The following is a 20,180-nucleotide window of genomic DNA, read 5'->3' on the forward strand; positions in this document are numbered from 1 at the left end:
GGGATGGTTTCCACTTGGTCATGGTGCATAATCTCTTGATTTGCTCCGTTCTCTTTAGCAGTATGTTATTGAGGATTTTTGCATCTGTGTTCATTAGGGAGGTTGGCCTGTGCTTCTCTTTCTTAGCTGGATCCTCTCCAGGAAGGAGTATCGGGGTCATGTTCGCTTCCAGGAAGCAATTTGGGAATATTGCTTCCATTTTTGTTTCACTAAAGAATTTGAAAAGTGGTGTGGTGTTAAGGCTTCTCCAAGTTCCTGTAGACTTCTGCAGTGAATCTCTCAGAGCCTGGGCTTTTCTTTGTTGGTACATTTTTAATTACATCTTTGATTTCATTGATTTTTATATGAGTTTGCTTAGGATTTTTATCTCTTCTTGATTCAGCTTTGGTAACTTGTATGTATTTCGGAATCTGTCCATTTCTTCTGCATTTTCCATCTTATTAGAATGCAAGTTTTCAGAGTAGGTTTTCCTCAGGGTGCGTTGTGGTGCCACCCTTTTCATTCCCAATTGCATGGATTTAGGTCTTTTCTTTCCAATGAAAAGATTGGAAAAGGGTTTGCCAATTTTATTTAATCTTTCACCAAATTAACTCTTTGTATTTTTTTAAAGTCTCCAATGCATTCATTTCTTCTCTGATCTTTGTGTTTTACGCCTCCTATGAGCTTTTGGCTTAGGCTGCTCTTCTTTGCTAGGAGTTTGAGGTTCACCATGAAGTTGTTTATTTGCATGTGCTCAGTTTTCCTGATATGTGTATTCACTGCCATAAATTTCCCTCTTAGGGCTGCTTTCATTGTGTCCTGTAAGTTCCAGTATGTTGTATTGTTACCATTTAATTATAGAAACTGTCTAATTTCTTCTTTTATTTCATCTGTGACTCATTGGTTGTTCAGGAGGGGGATATTTAATTTCCTTGTGTTTATGAAGTTCTTGTGGTTTCTTTCTTTCTTCTTTTTTTTTTTTTTTAGTGGAACTGGGGCTTGAACTGAGGCCCTTGTGCTTGCCAGGCAAGTGCTTATTCTACTGAGCCATCTCCCCGGCCCTCTTGTGGTTTCTTTTGCCATTGATTTCCAGTTTCATTGCACTGTGGTTCAGTCATTCTGTATGGGCTAATTTCTGTTCCTTTGCATGTACTTAAGCGTGTTCTGTGAGCCATTCTGCAGTCTCTTTTGGAGAAGGTCCTCTGTACAGCTGAGAAGAATGTGAATTCTGATGTTGTGGGCTGGAACACTCTAGACATCTAGTAGGTCCATTTGTTAAAACACTTGCATCAGTTCTAATATTTCATTTTTTTAATATTTATTTTTATTTATTACATTTATTTATTGTGTGTGTGTGTGGCCAGCTCAGCCCACCAGGGGGCGGGGCTGGCTGGCATGTGGTGCTGGAGGATCGAACCAAGGTCCCTGTGCTTTGCCAAGCTTGTTTCAAGTAGGTGCTTTAGACCACTGAGCCATCTCTCCAGCCCCGTAATATTTCATTGTTGATTTTTTTTTTTTTTTTTGTCTAGATCTGTATCTTTGTGACAGTGGGATATTGAGATCTCCCAATATAATTTTATTAGTGCTTATTTGATTTTTCATGCTTGTTAATTTTGTTTGTTAGTTTTTAAATGTATTTAGTATAGGGTCTATAGGGTCTCACTATGTAGATTGGACTTGTAGTGATTCTCCTGTTTTCAGGGGCTGGCACGGCTTGTGGTGCTGGGGATTGAACTCTGGTCCCTGCATCTGCCTAAGCAGGCGCTTTAATCTGCTTTCTTAGCTCAAGGATCAAACCTATGTCCTTGTGCTTGTCAGGCAGGTGCATATGCCCCTGAGCTATCTCCCCAGCAAGAGTTTGTACCTTAAGTCAGTCAGTCTCTCTCTCTCTCTCTCTCTCTCTTGTTTAATTCCTGGGATGATACTTATAAATTGCCTGTGGTGGGTTTTAGTGCTAGTGTGTAGAACCCATAAGAAATGACTACTTTTCTGAGGTATCATCGAAGTGTAACTGTTTTTTGGGTTTTAAGTCTGTTGTAAGACCCTACATTTTCAGTTTGCTGAGGATGAGACGTTCCGGCCTGTGTGGCCCAGCCCCTGGCTCCTCGGCACTGCGCCACTGTATTTTCTGTGACCTTTACTCAGTTTCACTATTGCACCATCAGGAAGAATAGATGTTTAAAACAATTACGTCACTTTTGGAAAAGGGGTTTCATCAGCACTAACAGTAGCAACAATCACAGCCTAGAAAATACAGCTGTGAGTTATCTATTAATTTGCCATCTTTAACTATATGAGCTAGATTTATGGTTATCTAACAAAGTCTAAAACAGACCAGAAAATTATGTGTAGTTTATATGTCCTTAATACATCAATTTTATCCTCCGGGGATAAAATTTAAAAGGGGTTAGGGAAAAAATAGAGAGGTAAAAGAAGAGGAAGAGATTAGGGGAAGGGCTGGAGGACAAAGGGGGATCATGCTAACTCTGGGAAGCTGGTGCAGACGACTAGAGAGACAGAGAGAAGAAAGAGCTAAAAAGAACAGAGTAAAGCAGTAGCCACAAAGGAGCTAAAGCCATGTTCACGTTGATACAGAAGCATCAAACAGTGAAGGCAAAAAACAACAAAACCAAAACCACCACCACCATCACAACAAAAAAGAAACAGAGAAAGAGAAAGAGAAGAAGTCCTGTACTGGGAATGTAGACAACATGTGGAGACAGAGTCCTGAGCTAGCTTTCTGGTTGGGTAGTGGATAATCTCACTGAGTCTGCACCTTCTGGCTCAGACCAGACTCGTTTGGCCTGCAGTGGTCAGTGTACCTTCCAGGGATGCGCCTGAGCCCGGCTAGGAGCCGCTGGATGGATCCTGGAGCTGCTGTGAGTTCTGAGCTCAGCTGGCCCCTCTCCAGATGGCTCCTGGCCTCTCACTCTCCCGCACGGGATGGGAAGACTGAGCGCCCAGCACTCCCTGCCAGCTGGTGCAGGCCTCCACGTCCGCCACTCCCCTCCCCTCCCCTCTACTGCTCTCTGTGGAGGCTTCTGGGGTCGCCAGGAGTCACTGTGTGTCTGCAGGTTTGATTGGCTGCTCTCGCGTAATGAGTCCCGCCTCAGGGAGAAGGCGCGGCTGGCTTCCTCCGTTGTCTCCCTTCAGTTTTCTCCTCTTGCTCTTTCTGTGGGCTGCAGTTCACGCTTCAGATCCCCCTGGGCCCAGGGGACCCACTTCCTCCTCCTTGTCTCCCTCACATTACTGTATTCCAGCATGTGGGTGGCAGCCTTCAGAGAGGCGCTTTCTTTGCTTCCTGCCACTCTGCCACCTTGGTGGCATTGCCTGGTTTTTTTTGCGATAGGATCTCACTGTGTGGTTCAGGCTGGCCTTGAACCCGTTATGCAGCTCAGGCTGGCCTTGAACGTCTTTGGATTCTGCTGCTTCAGCTTCCCAGCTGCTGGGATTACAGGCGTGTGCCATTACGCCTTGCGAGGCTGTTTCTTCTTTTCAGTCCATGCAAAGTATTCAGGGTAATGTTCTTCAAAATCACGCCTAATACATACTGTAGAGATTCAAGTCCGTTTTTGTTAGTTTTATAACAGAGTACTACAGACTGGGTAGCTTAAGACCACAGAGAAAACCTTATTCTGTCTGGAGGATAAAAACCTGCAGCCAGGTGTCCTCAGGACCGTGCTCTCTGAGGTGCTGGGCAGAAGCCTGCCTCGGCCCTTCCTGGCTTTTGGCGGTGGCTGGCGGTCCTTGGTGCTCCTTGGCTCCCGGCCGCCACCCCAGTTGCTGCCCGTCACCACGCGGCATTCCTCTGGAGGTCTTGTTCGCATGTTTTTCTCTTCTTAGAAGGGGCACCAGTATTGTGGGGTTCGTGCTTACCCTGATGACTTCATCTTGATAAACTCTGAAAAGACCTTAGTTCCAATTCAGGCCACATTCCCGTAGGTACTGGGGTGTTAAGTCATCAGCATTCCCTTTTGGGGAACATAATTGCACGACAACACACTTCGACAGTGGTAGAGGAACGCTGCACAAAAATGTTTTCCAGTGTTAAGTGTCATCTTTGATTGAATCAGATGCACTTTTAAAAGACTGCCAATCTCTGAAATCAGATGCATCCTCTATCGCTAGCCTTAGACTTGAGGAGATTCGGTTGTTTGCATTTTGGTAGGCGATCCTGGAGCTTTTGGCTCAGAGCACACGTACTGCCTTAGACTTCACCTTTTCTCTCCTTCCCCTCCCTGGCTACTGAGCTCTCGCTACCTCTAAGGCAGCAATGGAAGCACAGCAAACTTTCTTCATAACCTTAGTGTGGAGAAACCACTTGTGTATACACAGGGCCACTAACGTGAGCCGTCCGTGCTGTGTGACTCACGCAGCCAGGTGACTGCGATGAGAGCTCAAGCACTGAATCACCCAGAGTCCTGGTGGGCCTGTCTGGGCTGCGGCCAGGGGTCAGAGGATCCAGCCAGGAGCCTCTCTGGCCGAGCAGGAGAGAGCTGTCCGCAGTGTTGCAGGACAGACCTCCTGCTCTCCCAGTGAGTACCACGGACTCTAACTTACTCTTTCCTGAAATCCCCTGGCCTTGTCCTTGCGTCCTGACATCCTGTCTCACTGAACAGCTTGTCCTCAAAATAGTCTGCCCTGACGTAGTTGACGTCCTCTCCCTTACTGTGTTTCCTCTTCTTTCTCCTCTAGTTTCCCCACCCTCCATCTCTCTTGTGACTGTGAATCAGACCGATTGCCAAACCACAGCCTTCCACTGCTACTTTCCAGGCATGCTTCTTGGCTGGCTTTGTCTCTTTTTCGGTTGCACTTCATTTCTTGGCTATCCTCGCTAGGTTGGATTTTATTTTTTTGGTACTGGGAACTAATTCAGGACCTTGTACTTGCCAGGCTGGTGCTGTCCCACTGAACAATATGGTTGGCTGTTGGATTGGATTTTTTTTTTTTTTTTGCGATAGGGTCTCACTATGTAGTATATGCTGACCTTGGACTCACTGCATATGTGTACACCAGGTTGGCCTCAAATTCATGGTGATCCTCCTGTCTCAGCCTTGGGAGTGCTGGGATTACAGGCATGCACCACCGTGCCTGGTCCCTAGATTGGACCTTTGAACCTATTATTCCTAACGCCAGTTTGAAGCCAGTTTGGGCAAGTTGGTCGTTTTACCTTACCCTGATACAGCGTCTACACTGACATACTTACTCACCCTGTTCAGGGCATACTTAGCTTTGTGTCTCGTGTTCTATAAAACGGTATCTTCAAAAAATACTGAGAAAATTAAAACCCTCACTTGTGCTCAACAGTTTGACATTAAGGTTGCGAGCAGAAACTACAAAAAATAGGAGCAGCAGTAGCAGCATTCCGTGAGCACTTCTGCGCCCCAGCTGCTGTGTCCCGGGCTGTCGCGCGGCTCGCACCACTTCATGCTTACAGCCACCCTGCGCAGACCAGGCGCATCCGCCTTGCTCCGCTGCTCTGGCTGCACGGTTAGAAGAGAGTGGCGTAGGGTTTCTCCAGTTCTTTTCTTCGGTGACACTCAGTAGAGGACCCCTCTTCTGCAGCAGGACCACATCTGGGCCCCAGAGGCTGAGCAGGAGCAGCTGTATGAATGGCTGAAGGGGGGCCCATGCTCCTTCCACATTCAGGAGGGAGGGGCCGCTCTGGAGCAGCAGCTCATTGTGTCAGCCTGCGTCTCCTTTGGAGACGTCTGACTCAGTCCCTTTCAGCCACTGTGTTCCAGGGAAACTCCCCTTGGTGGCAAGACTGGGTTGAGGGTATTTATGGGGGAGGTTGCTGGTTCTCACGAAAGCAACCTGTGATTCATTAAAAGGAAGGGGCCAAGGGGGCTGGGCAGCTGCGACTCCAGGCGTGAGTTCCTGAAGCCCAGACCTCAGTGCACAGCTCATCTGCTGAGGAGGGGCCCTGTTGGCGCATGGGGAGGGGCCTGATGTTCTTAAACATCTGGCCAGTTTTGCATTGTGGCTGCAAGTCAGGGACTGAAGAAGATGCTAATTTAAGAATGAATGGCTGGATAAGAGCATAGACTGGGAAAGTTTTCAAAACCAATCCAATGGTTCTTTCCTCCTGTCTTTTACCTCTCTGGTGGTCACCTGTGCTTCTGTTCCCTAACTGTGCCTCAGGGGTCTTTGCCCAGTGTCACCCCGTGGATGCCAGCCCCGTGGAAACTCCTCTCAGAACTCTGCCCACAGGGAAGTAAGAGAGGCCTTGGCCATGTTTGCCTGGGGGCTGGGATGGGGCCAGGCAGCCTTTGCCCAGAGAAGCCTTAGGTTGTACTCGGGGTTCTGAAGGTGAAGACATCCCAAGTCTGGCAGCCCTGGGAAGACCAGCTAGCTTTCTTCTGTCACAGCACTGCGTGACTGAGGGCTGCCCCGCCTGACAGGTGATTTTGATGTTTGGGGACCAGGCCTGGCACCAGTGCCATAATTCCTAGCCCACCGTGGTTGTGCATACACGCTAAGGTGTGGTCAGCTCAGTGTGGAACTGCAGAAGTTACTCGAGGCTTTGTAGCAGCATCCTGTTGCAATCCCATTTGGGTATTTTAGAGTTGAGAAAGGTCTTCAGCAGACTCAAGGCTCCGAGGGAACCTGGAGCTTGTAGGAGGTGCCTCAAGGATTCTGCAATAACCTAGTGCTTTGGAGTGAGAAATGAAAATTGAAATTGAAGAAGTCATGGCCACACTCTATATTAGAATTCTATGTATCGTGTTTAGAAATAGACCCAGTGTTTAAAAACAAAACAAAATTGAAATAGTTCACTGCCTTTCAGTTGACTCCAACAAATACTTACTCATTACCACCTTTGAGGGAGGACCAGGGCTGGTCCGGGCAAGGCAGGGCAGCTGGCAGGAGAGTTAGATATATTGGTGGTAGCCCCGTGAGGCAAATGCTACTTAAATGCTTGCAGTATGGCAGGAATACTAGCACTGAAGGAAACGAGGCTGAGAGAAGTGAAGTAAGTCACCCAGAATACATGCCCAGCTAAGATGTATCTGTGCCTTTTCTGTTAGGTCCTCTGTTTGGAAAGCCTCGCTCCGTCCCTTCCATCATTTGTTCCTTCCTTCCTCCTCTCCTTTGCTTCCTTCTTTCTCATTGAGGGTTGAGCCCAGAGCCTTGTGTGTGCCAAGCACGCATTCTACCTCTGAACGCTATCCCTAGCCCCTTAAAGTTCCATTTCAAAGAGCTAAAGTCTGATTTCTATACAAATACAAAGTGCACGTGTGTCAAAGATTTGATTCAGTTGATTAGTGAGGGAACCAGCAAGACGTTTGGATTGGCTTAGAAGCAATGCTAGGAAAGAAGATTTGTAACCGGCCATAAAGAAGTGCAGAAACGAGTTAGCTAATGGATTTAGAGCTAGTTAATATTCCATAAAGCCATTAACTTTGACCTTTGGGGGCTGCATTTTCTACCAGTCAGAAATCACTGGTGTCTTTGGGGGATGAAGATCATAGATCTCGCTCTCAAGGGGTCGTTTCCATGCTTGTTGAGTTTCGACAGTTGCCTTTCATTCTTATGTGGTTATAAAATAGTGTAATTAATAGAAGTCAAACAAAGGTACAGACAATCCCTAGGTCATTTTCTGAATGTGTTTTTGTCCAAGTATTGGGATGAGGGGAATTCCGGCACACCATAATAAATAGATATTTGGCTAGATGAGAAGTTTGGAGGGGTTGGGGAAAAGTCTAACACAGGATGATTTCCCCGGGAAGATTTGCTGGTCTTAACAGCTGGAGTCAAAGGAATCCCTGTAGAAAATTGGAGAAGGGAACTGCAAGCATAACAGGGGCCATGGGGAAGACAGGGTCTTCCTTCGCCTGCTCCTTGTATTGAAGAGCGCCTCCTTCCTGGGTCACTGTGGGAAGAGGGTGGCTGAGGCCAGGAGCAGGAGTGACCACAGCTTCCGGGAAAGTACCTGGGTGTTGTTCCTGGCCAGGCTTTAGGGCTGTGGTGTTCCCCCAGTTGCTCATGCCCCCTGTCCATCCCCCGCCTTTTCTCTGCCCTTTGTCAGTATGAGGGTTGTTCACATTTGAAAGACATCTTGTAGCATCCCTCTTGCCTCGTTGGATTCTTGCACAGACCTTGGGAGATGACTGTGTTGTCTCTTGAAGATCAGGGGAGCTGCCCGGGGCCATGCGCGAGTGACACGGGCATGCAGAATCCAAACACAGACCTCCCTTCCAGCTCCCAAGTTCCGGTTCTTCTAGCCGGTACAGTCAACATTGTTTTTAACATTTCCTTGGTCCTCCCTGGAGAATCTCACACTGAATTCCAAGCTCTGAGTATTTATAAAAACAAGATTTCAGAAGGTCTGCTGTCCCCCAGGAAGCAGTGCTGCACCTCCCCCAAAGTTGTCCTGCCCACTGCACCCACAAAACTTAGGCTGTGTGTTCATGCTGGTGTGCTGGCCTTGAGCCCTGTGCACCGCCAAGGTAACTGGACACGACATGTTGTGACTGCGCTGGGTCTCAGGTTCTCACTTACAGGTTGGCATCACACCATTTCCTTCTGTGGTTCACTCTTGCCTCGTCACTTGCCATTGCTGTGGCCTTATTTTTCTTCCTTACCAATAGCTTGCGTTTGGTAAATGTTCATGGTATGGTTAGAACATGCTCTGTGTGCCTGAGAGCTGTAGATATGGGTGTTCAGGAAAGTGGGCAAAGTTGGGGCCAGAGATGTGGAGTGAGAGGTCGGGGACTAATGCCTTTTCTCCTCTGTCGCAGGATCCAACATCTGTACCACGCGAGGTGTGAGCTCTTGTCAGCAGTGCCTGGCTGTGAGTCCTGCGTGTGCCTGGTGTTCAGATGAGGTGAGACGCGGACTTTTACCTTGTTTCCACAGACTTTGATGCTTTTGTGTAGCAACGGACCCGTGGCGTTCTCCCTTCCAAATGCACGCTGTCTTAGCCCTTTTGAGTGAGGCTGGGATGAATCTTTTCCAGTTTTGGGTGAAAGGGAGGTGTCCTGGAGACATTGCTGGTTGTGGTGGCACCTGACTGTGAGCCCAGCTCTTGGGAAGCTGAGGCAGGAGGATCACCATGCGCTTGAGATGATCATAAGGGCGTTCAAGGCCAGTGTGCACTACACAGCAAGACCCTGTCTTAAAACAGACAGACAAACACCACTCACAGTCCATTGCGGTTCCCTACCCTAACCAACTTGCGTGGACTTCTGACCTTGCTGTAGTCACTGCTCCCAGTAGTAGTACCCTTTGCTGGCTCCTCCTTGGAGAAGAACATTCCAGGTGACTCAGGTTGAGAAAGGAGGAGATACTTGCTTATTTCTTCCCCCTGGAATTTTAAAACAGACAAATGGGAGTCTTGCACTTGTGTGTGGTGTATTTCAGTGGATCTTTTCTCTTCCTCTTATGATTGGAACTCTCTCTCTCTCTCTCTCTCTCTCTCTCTCTCTCTCTCTCTCTCTCTCTCTGTCTTTTCCTCTTCCTTCTAGGTGTCACTGAGAGAAGGAGGTGTGTCCACTGCTGAGGAGGGAAGGGTGACACGACAGGGCCAGCTGTGTCTGGGCTGAGGGTTTGTTGTGTCTGAGGCCCTAGGGAATGAGTGTGTCTGGGAAATGGCTATGTTTGTGGCTTTGATGGGAATTTGGAGCTGGCGAGAGCTGGTAGTGATGGGCGGGGCGGACGTGGCTGGGCAGCTTCCAGCGATGGTGGGGTTTGGGGCTGAGTCACCGGCTGCCCACAGGCAGGTGGCTACCTGACTCCTGGCCTGGCTGCTCCCCAGGGTCTGGAGACTTCTGTGTGTCTAGCAGGGAGGCCTGGCCCTCCACAGCTTTAGGACAGCTCCAGGTGGGCCCTTGTTCTCTGCGTCTGCTTCTCTTCCTGATCTGATGGGTTTCCTAAAAAGGCAACCTCTCCGGCAGCCTGGGGAGGGACGGACTGCGAGGCTGTGTTTGTATCCCCAACAGGAGAGCTGCCAGAGCTGGGGGCATGCCTAACGTGTGATTCTCCAGCCTGGAGACCTGCTTCCAGAGGCGGCTGCCCAACATCTGGGCCACACTGACTTCACTCAACAAATGAGCTGGTCCCTGGGGTCGCGGGGGAGGGAGAAGGGCGCGTCCTCCGCCCCCACGGTGCCTCTCCCCTCGGGCTGAGCTGGCTGCCCAGGCATGGTGATGTAGCCTCTTCCCTCCTCCTCCCTTCTCCTCCGCTGCATCCTCCCGCCTTGGTCATCACTGTGATATCAAGCTTTTTTTTTTTTTTTTAAACAAGGAAGCTGCATTTCTGCAGCAGGAATCTGGAGAAGAGGGAACAGGGTTGGAGGGCGCCTAGTTGCGGTTGGGTGGCTGGAGGCTTACTGCAGTGCAGGGGGAGCAGAGCGAAGCCTGGACGCCGCTCAGAGGCTGTATCTTCACCTGCATTCCCTCCTTTTCAGTACAGAGCAAGAGAAAAGGTGACTGGTGCAGAGTCCGGGAAGAAGGCAGGAGGGGCAGGGGAGGGGCTGGGGGAGGGTGAAAGTACTGGTGGGACCAGCCTAGGAATGGAAGGCAGTCGGGATATGGGTACTGCTAGGACCAAAGAAAGCTAAGGGGGGAGACAGGAAGCCTAGCGGGAGGTTCCCTGGAGTGTGGAATATACATGTGAAAGCAGAGGAAGCCCAGGGCTTCGTGAATGCCCGCAGCCACGACTGGTGGGAGGCGGCAGGTGGAGGGGGGCCCTGGTGTGCCTCAGAGTCGTGTCTTCCAGGGAGGAAAGAGGCAGTCTTTTCTCTAAGAGAGCACTTGCCCCGTGCGGGCCACTGTTAACTGCTCACAGGTCAGCTGCTGACTTCAAACCTCAGGGTGGGGCTGGGTGCACCTCAGGGCCCCTGTCCCCCTGCCTTGATTGTTGCAAGCAATGCTGGCAGTGCCTGGAAAAACAACTGGTTGGGCTCAGTTTTCCCCTGTTACTCAGGACAGTGGCTTTTGGGTGTGTGGGGAGAGTGCTTGGCTGGGTGATAGGAAAACACAGCCAGTGTGAATGAGTGTGGGGTTTGGGCGGATCTGCATAGGGTGTGTTCTCCATAGAGCGAGATGTGGTGCCCCGGGTTGGGGTGGGGGCTGTCTCTGGTCTGTACAGTTAGCGAAGACTGCAGGTTGGTGCAGCGTGGACCTGTAGTCTCGGCCTCAGGGGCGCTGTGCTGGAGCCTGAGCTCTCCCACTGTTGTGATGATGAGGATTGGCTGAAGGCTTTGATAATAATAAAGGTTTCCAGGACGGACCCTGGACTTGTTGCATCAGACTTGTTCAGCAAACCCGTGTCACGAAGGCAGGCTGGACAAACATTGCTAACTGAAGGGGCTGGTTGTTGGTCAGGGTGAATAGAAGTGGAGTTGAACTTCCCAGGGAAATACAGAACAGCCAATTAAACTGGGGCTAAAACCCAAGAAATTATTAGTATGAGTACGGCCCAGGTGCTGTATCTGGCCACCTAGGGCAGAGAGAGGTACTGGAGACTGTGTCTAGGACTGAGGAGGACATCTCGGAAGGAGGGCCCGCTCCCACACAGTCGGATGTGCAAAGACGGGGCGCAGGAAGGAGACTCCAGCAGCTCTTCCTTCTCATCTTCTTGTCCACAACCACGGGGGAAAGGTTTAGATAGCTTCTTTTTAGTTGCTAACATCTTTGTATTCTGGCTTTTCTGCTGTTTTTTTCTACTTACAAATATGTCCATTTTGAGAGTTGTGTCATTGTTTACAAAACACTTTGGACCAAAAGGGTAATTTTAAGAGCTTTCTTCTCCTAGTACACAATGAAGCCCGACTAGCAACAGAGATGAGGTGCTTTTCTTCTCTCTTGCCTCTTGTCCTGTCCGTGCTTCTCTGCATGTTCAAATGGTTGCTTATATGCAGTGTCTCCAGAGGGACTAAGTGAAACTGTCTGGATTACTGTGCAGCAGGTCAGCCAAGCGAGGTGGTGAACCTATTCCTGGTGGAGACGTTGTGGCGGCTCTCTGGAGTGAGGTACCCAGGCCGGCCTCCCCTGCTGCAGCCCAGGGATGAACCTGCAGTGAGCGCAGCAATTATGTGATACTTGCAGGAGAGTTGTGCTTACTTATTTTGATTTGTTTCTAGTGTATCCAAAGGAGAGTCATATACTTGAATGTATTTGGCTGGTATAGAGATCTTGTATTTCTAAAACATGTCGCCTTCAGTCTCCTCTTATTCCCTGACCAACCCTTTGAAATAGGCAGCGGGAAGGCAACTGTTTAGGCCGCGCTTTCCCGGTTTCCAAAATAGGACTAATGGGGAATGGTACTAGTAGCGCATGTCTCTCCAGGAAGTGGAGGTGATCCAGCAATTGGGGAGGTGCGCGAGGTACGTGGGCTGAAACCTGGCCCTTCTGTGCTTGGACAGTTTGGGTGGCTTGCCGGAACCTTGAAGCCGGGTAGTGAGTGGCAGTGCTGGGGTTCAGTTAGGGTCAGTCTGCTCCTAATCCCTTGTCCTTTTCCATCCCTGTCTGCCCCGCCCCACCACCTGTCAGCGGTCCTAGGGTGGGTGCTGGGAGGAGAAAGGGGGCAAGACAAGCACGGTCTCGGTCCTCACGGATGGCACAGCCTGGCTGGACCTGGCACGGCAGTTTCCAAGGACCTTGCCCTTGCCCTTCAGAAGGTTACTCAGCGTGTGTCACTGTCCATTATGTGTTACATCCCAGTAAGTGAAAGCTTTACAAAATAACACTTTTGCTGTTTATATATGTTGGTATTATTCTATTTCATTTTACTTAATGAAATGATGACTGAGAGCCACTAAATGGATCTTGAGCTCCACAAATGAGTTGCATTTCCATTTGAAAAATGCATCCAGGGCCAGGGAGATGGCTCAGTGGAATAAGCACTTACCTGGCAAGCACAGGGACCTGAGTGAGTGTAATCCCTGGTTCTGCCAAAAAAAAAAAAAAAAAAAAAAAAAGAGAAAAATACATCCAACAGGCATCTTACTATACAGGCTCTCTTTTAATAAAGCTATCAAGTCTGGAACAGGGACTCCTTTCTTTCTTTTTTATTTTAGTAAGGGTCTGTAGGGTCCACAGGGTCTCACTGCGTAGATTGGATTCGTAGCGATTCTCCTGTTTACAGCCTCCCAAGTGCAGGGATTACAGGCTCACGCCACCATGCCCAGTATCTCTCTCTTCTTCCCTCCCTCCCTCCCTCCCTCCCTCCCTCCCTCCCTCATTCCCTCTCTTCTTTTCTTTTTTTTTTCTTTCTTAAAATAGTGTTTGGTTGTTACAGGGTCTTACTATGTACCTCAAACTCATACTGATCCTCCTGTTTTCAGCTTCCCCAGTGCTGGGATTATAGGCATGCGCCACTTTGCCTGGATTGTGTGGCTGGCTCACCCTGTCCAGGGGGCGAGGCTAGCACAGCCTGTGATGCTGGAGATTGAACCTGGTTCCTGAGCTTGCCTAAGCTTGCCTAAGCAGAGGCTTTAGTTCACTGAGCTATCTTGCTGGCTCCTCCTTTTTCTTTTTTTAAAAAAAGTAAAAAAAAAAAAAAAATCTATTTATTTGGTACAGAGTCTTGCTATGCAGCTTGGACTCATAGTAATCCTCCTGTCTCAGCCTCCCCAGTGCTGCAGCTACAGGCATGCACTACCAGACTGGGTTGGGGTACCAGGGCTCGAACCTGGGTCCTTGTGCCTGCCGGGCAGTGCTTAGACTTCTGGGATGTCTCCCTGGTCCCAAGCTTCCTCTTTGCATACGGAGACCTAGGGATTATCCCTGAACCACATCAGGTCATTTATGTTGGCTTAGCTCCAAAGTACGGGGTAAGCTCAAAGCTGACAGGGGACGGCAGGGCCTGCAGGAGCGCAGAGCTGTCCCAGACCTGATTACAGGGCCTCCTCTTGGGCTCCCGTCTTACAGGACCTGCCTCTGGGCTCACCGCGCTGTAACCTGAGGGAAAATCTGCTGGCGGATAACTGTGCTCCGGAGTCCATTGAGTTCCCGGTCAGTGAGGTCCAGGTCTTGGAAGCCAGGCCGCTCAGCAGCAAGGGCTCGGGAGACAGCTCTCAGATTACTCAAGTCAGTCCGCAGAGAATTGCTGTCCGGTTACGGCCAGGTAGGGACGCGACTCATGCAGGTAAAGACTGGGGTAGGTGAGCTACAGCCAAGGTCTGGCAGGAAATATGATTAGCTCAGAATGGGGACGAGATGGGAAGAGAAGGATGGGGAGGGAGCGGAGAATGAAGACAAGGGGAACCTGGAACTCTTAGGGCTTGAATCAGGATGACCGAGCTTGAAGCTCACTTGGCCCTGGGAAAGTTCTTCAGCGCTTCTGACGTAGTGGTGCGCTGGGAAGTGCTTCCTCCTCGCCTCAGGCCCAATTCACCTGACCTACACCTCGGTATTGACGTGCAGATGTGATCCAGGGTGAGAGAGCAAGGTGTGAGCTCTTTTTGAACCACCAGGGCAGGAGCATAGTGGTGGGCAAAGTAGGGACCAAAGCTCTGTAGACAGAAGCATTAGGCTAAGGGACAGTGACCTGGGAGGGCCGACTGGGCTTTGAGGGTGTGGGGCGCTGGGGGATGCAGACAAGAGCAGGGGCAGCTCCTGCCTCTTACTGAGTCTGAGTGTGGGACTCTGGACCCGGATGATTAGACAGACGGGGACTTAGGAAGGAAAACCTTAGTATGGAGAAGGACAGGTTGAAATAGGAGGGTCAAGAGGTTAGGAGAGGAGAGAATTGTAGAGGGAGAGGAGGGACGAAGGGCTTCCAGGTTCAGCTTGATCAAGCAGACCCTTCATCCCAGGTGTGTCCAGCTCACCTTATCCAGTCTTCAAAGGGAAGAGAAGAGAAACAGCTGACATCTTTCTGCTTTCCAGATGATGCGAAGCAGTTCTCTGTCCGTGTGCGGCAGGTGGAGGACTACCCCGTGGACATCTATTACCTCATGGACTTGTCCTACTCCATGAAGGACGACCTGCGGAGCATTCAGAATCTGGGCACCAAGCTGGCCTCTGAGATGCGCAAGCTTACCAGCAACCTGCGGATCGGCTTCGGGGCCTTCGTGGACAAACCCGTGTCCCCGTACATGTACATCTCCCCGCCGGAAGCCCTTACCAACCCCTGCTATGAGTAAGTGCCTGCTCCCGAAGCTGGGGAGCCCTGCTCCCCTCGGCCCACAGCCTGGATCCCGTCTCTAGCTTGAGGGATGTTTTAGCAGACACTGCCTGGTCAAACTGTAGCTCCTTTCTGCCTTGGCCCCCCACCTGGCAAAGGAGTAGCCTGCCTAGCTGGTGGGGTGCCGGGGGCCTGGGAAAAGACCTGTGAGCATCGTGGGCAGGAAATGAGGCCGAAGGCAGAGGCAGTTTATGGCTAAATAAGCAGAGGAAGTACACACTTGGAAGGATTGTTGTCGTCACTGTTCTCATCATCAAAGGCATGGATTCTGCAGGGTTAGAACAGAAGAGATTAAACCGTAGGGGAATGTAAGAGTGGAAAGGACAATTGTTGAATCTTTTGTTAGCATGTAAGTGAATAAATTTATACCTTGAGTTTTTTTGGTGGTGATGGTGGGGAGAGAGCCGGGTAGAAGTTCCACCTCCAGGGGTTCCAGCTCTGTGCTTCTGTCTCACATTTTTTTTTCAATGCATTTGGTACAGGGTTTCACTCCACAGCTTGGACTCTTAGTGGTCCTCCTGTTTGCAGCCTCCCCAGCACTGGGATTACAGGCATGTGCCCCCTGCCTGGACTTGGTGGCCAGCTCAGCACAGGGGGTTGGGGCTGGTGCAGCATGTGGTGTGGGGGATCGAACCTTGGTTGCTGCGCTTGCCTAAGCAGGTGCTTAGTCCGCTGAGCTATCTCGCCAGCCCCTGTTTCACTTAGAGCTGAATGACTTTACTTAAATGATAGGGACTGTGCAAATTCATGTGTTATGGTAATTTAAAAGGATGGCTACAAAGCCCAAGAAGATGTGAATTTACTTTTTAGCTTTTCAGCTTTCACAGTGTAGCTTTTACACCTTAGTGTGGGTGGTAAACACATCAACTAGTAATTAAATGAACTCTTGAGTCTGGAAACAGCCATGCTTCCGTCTGACGGTTCTGTTCATTCATTAGTGGCTAAAGGGGCTTCACTTCTTCATGGGTGTTTGCTTCAGTTTTACTTAGAGAAGTGTTGATCAAGGTGATAGCAACAGTTCTTGCTTCATTGTTGGTGTGTTTTACTCATTCATCCTCATGACCGTGCTCCCGAGGTAGGTGCCTGATGTCCAGGCCAAGCTCAGAGAGGCGTGCCCGGGGCTCCGTGGCTGGTACTTGTACACAGGTGTCTGTCTCCCAGCCCGCCCTCCTACCCCTCAGGTTAGGTTGTTGTGAGGCCCTCAGGTAGCTTGAGGGGTCTGCTGCCGCCCATGCTTGCCTCTCTTTTCCCCTCCTGGTCCCCCCCCCCCATTGCTGTCTTCCCCGTCGGCGTGTCTGCTTAAGTGATCTCCCATCCCTACACAGTATGAAGATCCCGTGTTTGCCCATGTTTGGCTACAAGCATGTGCTGACACTGACTGACCAGATGAACCGCTTCAATGAGGAGGTGAGGAGACAGAGCGTGTCACGGAACCGGGATGCCCCGGAGGGTGGCTTCGATGCCATCATGCAGGCTACAGTCTGTGAGGTGAGTGTGGGGCACCAGACAGACCACAGAGCACGGCGTGGAGGCAGGAGGCTCATCCTGCGGATGTCTGGGGGAAGAAAGAGATGAGGTCTAAGCAGAATTTTACTGTGGATAGTAACTTGCCTCACATATGTGGCCTCTGCTTCTAATTCACTCCTGGCCAAAGCTGGCATCTCCTGGAAGCCGACTGGCCTAGACGTTCTCAGGGGGGTGGTGCCTTCCCAGCTTCTCCAGAGTTACTTCAGACTCAAGGCTAGTTAATGCAACATTAGCAGAGAAAGCAAATGTGTCCATGAGATTTCTCCTAGTCCTGTTCTGTGAGTGAAAGTGGGTTTCTAGATGGGCAACATGATTGGCATTGAAGAATTACGTTTGGAGTTGAGGTGTCATTTGACCGGTTGAACTAATCAGCTGTGAGACTGTTGTCCAAAGAGAACACAAACCCCTGAACTGGGACGTTCTACTCTGGACTTCTAGCACTTGGATGAACTTCTTCTCCCTTGGGGCGGGTCAGTCCTTGGCTCCTTAGTCTGTACTAGAGACGTGGCTGAAGTTGTCTCCTTTGCCTTTAAACAGGAAAAGATTGGCTGGAGGAACGATGCGTCACACCTGCTGGTGTTCACTACTGATGCCAAGACCCATATAGCGCTGGATGGCCGGCTGGCCGGCATTGTCCAGCCCAATGACGGGGAGTGTCACATTGGCAGTGACAATCATTACTCTGCCTCCACTACCATGGTAAGATTCCCGGCGTCACCCATAGCTGTAGCCCACTATGGCTAAGGTTGTCCTCGCCCAGCGAATACCTTTGGGTGACTGTGAAGATGGCAGCCCTGTCCTGCCAACAGGACACCCGCATGTGGGGTACAACCGGCACAGCTACTGGAAATTGTCTCGGCTGTGGCCCGTGTTGTCACTGGTTCTGCCTTCGTCAGTGCTACTGGAAGTGTCAAGCCTCCAGCACATGCCCGAGGGCCTCTGGTGGGGCCGGCGGGGCAGCAGGTCTTGGAGTATCGTGCCCCTTGCAGTTACTGAGGGAAAATGGTCTCTGTAGTATTGGTGGAGGCCCCAGGAGGAGGGCCGAGGTGCTCGTGAGCGTCTCGGAGACAGCCAAGCCAAGCCAAGCTGGTGCCCAAGGTGAGAAGCGCTCGCGCTGTGACTGCACTGAATTAGAGTGGGAGGGGGGGGGGCTTAGTTTTGATGCCGCCAGCTGGAGCCTCTTCACCTGCAGTTCACCGTTGGGCCAGTTTGCCGCTTTATCCTTCCTATTCACGCACGAGCCCCCTTTTGGTTGCTGGTGCACATGACACCACAGGCTGGGGGATTTATGAACAAGAGTTGACGTTGGCTCAGTGTTCTGGAGGTGCAGGTGGAGGAGCCCCGCCTGGTGATGGTCTCCTCGCTGGCAGCGTTACAACGCGGTGCAGGCGTCAGATGGCACAGCCAGAGAACACAGAGTGACGCCTGCCTCTTCTGACTTCTCTCCCTTTTCCTGTGGAGCAGCAGGATTGAGCCGTGGGACCCCATATCCGATCCTCACCACTCCCCGAGGGCTGTGCCTCCAAGCCCCGCGGTCAGATTAAGTTTCCAGTCTTCTGACGCCTTGTGGTGGGAATTAGATGTGAACGCCGGAACGCTTGAGGAATATGCTGCGGAGTATAATCCAACCATGGCGCCTTGATCTGACCTCGGGGTGAAAACTCGAGAGTGCCCCTGCTGTGTTGGTTGAGACCCCAGTCAGTCAAGATCAAAGGCCTAGAATGCAGAGATTTCGGTCAGACTTGTAAAACATTCACATCTTCCCTTTCTCTAGGATTACCCCTCTCTGGGGCTGATGACTGAGAAGCTATCTCAGAATAACATCAATTTGATCTTTGCAGTGACTGAAAATGTAGTGAGGCTCTACCAGGTAACTCCTCCTTGGGGGCTTCTTGGGGGCAAGTCCTGTGCTGTGTGGGCTCATCCCGGGTGCCACCCATGCCACCATAGGCAACGGTCCAGGCCAAGCAGTGGTTCAGCCCATTCCCCAGGTACCTAAGTTTCCTTCCCGTGACCCTTTTCCCTCACCCTCAAACTTCCTAGGAAAGATGTGGATGTTTGCAGTGATGGACGGAGGTAACTCAGTGTGGTGAGAGGATAGAAGGGTTTCTGCAGTTTTGCCCAGGACTGAACAACTGCTGGCTAGATTCCTAATAGTGGCTCCCCTATATTCCTGCATATTCGCATCAAGGCTTTCAGTCTGATGTGCTGCAGAGACCTCACTACCTTCCTTCGCTAAACTTCAAGTATCTTTGTTTTCCTTTCTAGAACTATAGTGAGCTCATCCCGGGGACCACAGTGGGGGTGCTCTCTGCGGATTCCAGCAATGTCCTCCAGCTCATCGTTAATGCTTACGGGGTTAGTGTCCTCTGGGCCTGACACGCGCCACAGAGCTCAGAGTTGGGTGTGCTGGCCGCTGGTTCCCACGTGACCTTTGCTGTCTTCCTTGTGGGCTCCCAGAGGCTGAGCAGGAACTGGGAAAGGATTTGGTCTTCGGAGAAAGAGATGACCCAGTGCGGAATGCCAGAGCACAACAGGGACCCTGAATGGCTGGCACGGAGGGGCCGAAGTGGAGGGTCTGGGGATTGGATAGAGAAGGAGCGGGTGTAGGAGGCAGTGAGGGAGGCCAGGCTCCAAGGACAGAGTGGAAGGGAGCCACGGGAAAGGTCAGGGCGCTGTTGTTGTTGTACTGGACGTGGGACCTAGGACTTTCACCCTGAAAAGGTGAGAAGGACCTTCCCTCCTTTCTTCCTTCTTCCCTCCTTCTCTCCCTCCCTCCGTCTTCCTTCCTTCTTTCCTTCTGTCCTTCTTTCTTTATGTGGTACAGGGTATCACTAGGCAGCTCGGGCTCGAAGTGTTCCTCCTGCTTTCAGCCTCCCCAGTGCTGGGATTACAGGTGTGTGCCACCGCGCCCAGACTCAGTGCTAGCCCAGCGCGCCTAGGGGCAGGCCTGGCACAGCATGTGGTGCTGGGAATTGAACTCTGGTCCTTGCACTTGCCTAAGCAGGTGCTTAGTCTGCTGAACTATCTTGCTGGCTCTCTTCTTCTCCTCCTCCTCCTCCTCCTCCACCTCCTCTTCCTCGTCTTTTTCCTCCTCTTCCTCCTCCTTCTCCTCCTCCTCCTCCTCCCTCCTTTCTTCTTCTGGCATCTAAGTAGCTAAGTTATCTGGGCTGGACTCCAGCTTGAGTCTTCCTGCCTCAGCTTCCCAGAGTGCTGGCCTTTCAGGTGTGCACCACCATGCCCAATTTAGGGAAGTGAAAAATTAGATAGCAAGTGCAGCTACTCAGGGTAACCTGCACCAGCACTCCTGCTGCATGTCCATAGGGCCTGCAGGAGGGTCTAGGTTTCAGTCAGATTTATTTTGACCCAAGTGGGGACAGGAAGGGGGAACAGTTTCCTAGGGCACTTTGGCAGCTGGCAGACAGCCGCAGCCAGCACTGCCAGGGCGAGGCCTCGGCCGCCTAGCAGTTTCCTCGGCATGGAATTGGCTCCTGCCTGTTGCTTTTAGCTCACTTCCTTAACTTTTTTTTTTCTCTTTT

General features: G+C 50.8%; 1 protein-coding gene across 1 annotated transcript in view; it reads left to right on the plus strand.

Annotated features, from left to right (window-relative positions):
- Itgb3 (integrin subunit beta 3) overlaps positions 1 to 20,180 on the plus strand; it is a 61,646-nt gene that overhangs the window by 14,034 nt on the left and 27,432 nt on the right. Inside the window, exons 4-10 of the mRNA XM_012514507.2 lie at positions 8,724 to 8,809; positions 13,857 to 14,052; positions 14,817 to 15,069; positions 16,440 to 16,602; positions 17,179 to 17,340; positions 18,416 to 18,511; positions 18,910 to 18,999. Of these exons, the coding sequence (XP_012369961.2) occupies positions 8,724 to 8,809; positions 13,857 to 14,052; positions 14,817 to 15,069; positions 16,440 to 16,602; positions 17,179 to 17,340; positions 18,416 to 18,511; positions 18,910 to 18,999 (1,046 nt within the window). The remainder of the gene's footprint in view (positions 1 to 8,723; positions 8,810 to 13,856; positions 14,053 to 14,816; positions 15,070 to 16,439; positions 16,603 to 17,178; positions 17,341 to 18,415; positions 18,512 to 18,909; positions 19,000 to 20,180) is intronic.

This window comes from Octodon degus, unplaced genomic scaffold (assembly GCF_000260255.1).
Source record: "Octodon degus isolate 3935 unplaced genomic scaffold, OctDeg1.0 scaffold00033, whole genome shotgun sequence".
Classification (NCBI taxonomy): Eukaryota; Metazoa; Chordata; class Mammalia; order Rodentia; family Octodontidae; genus Octodon; species Octodon degus.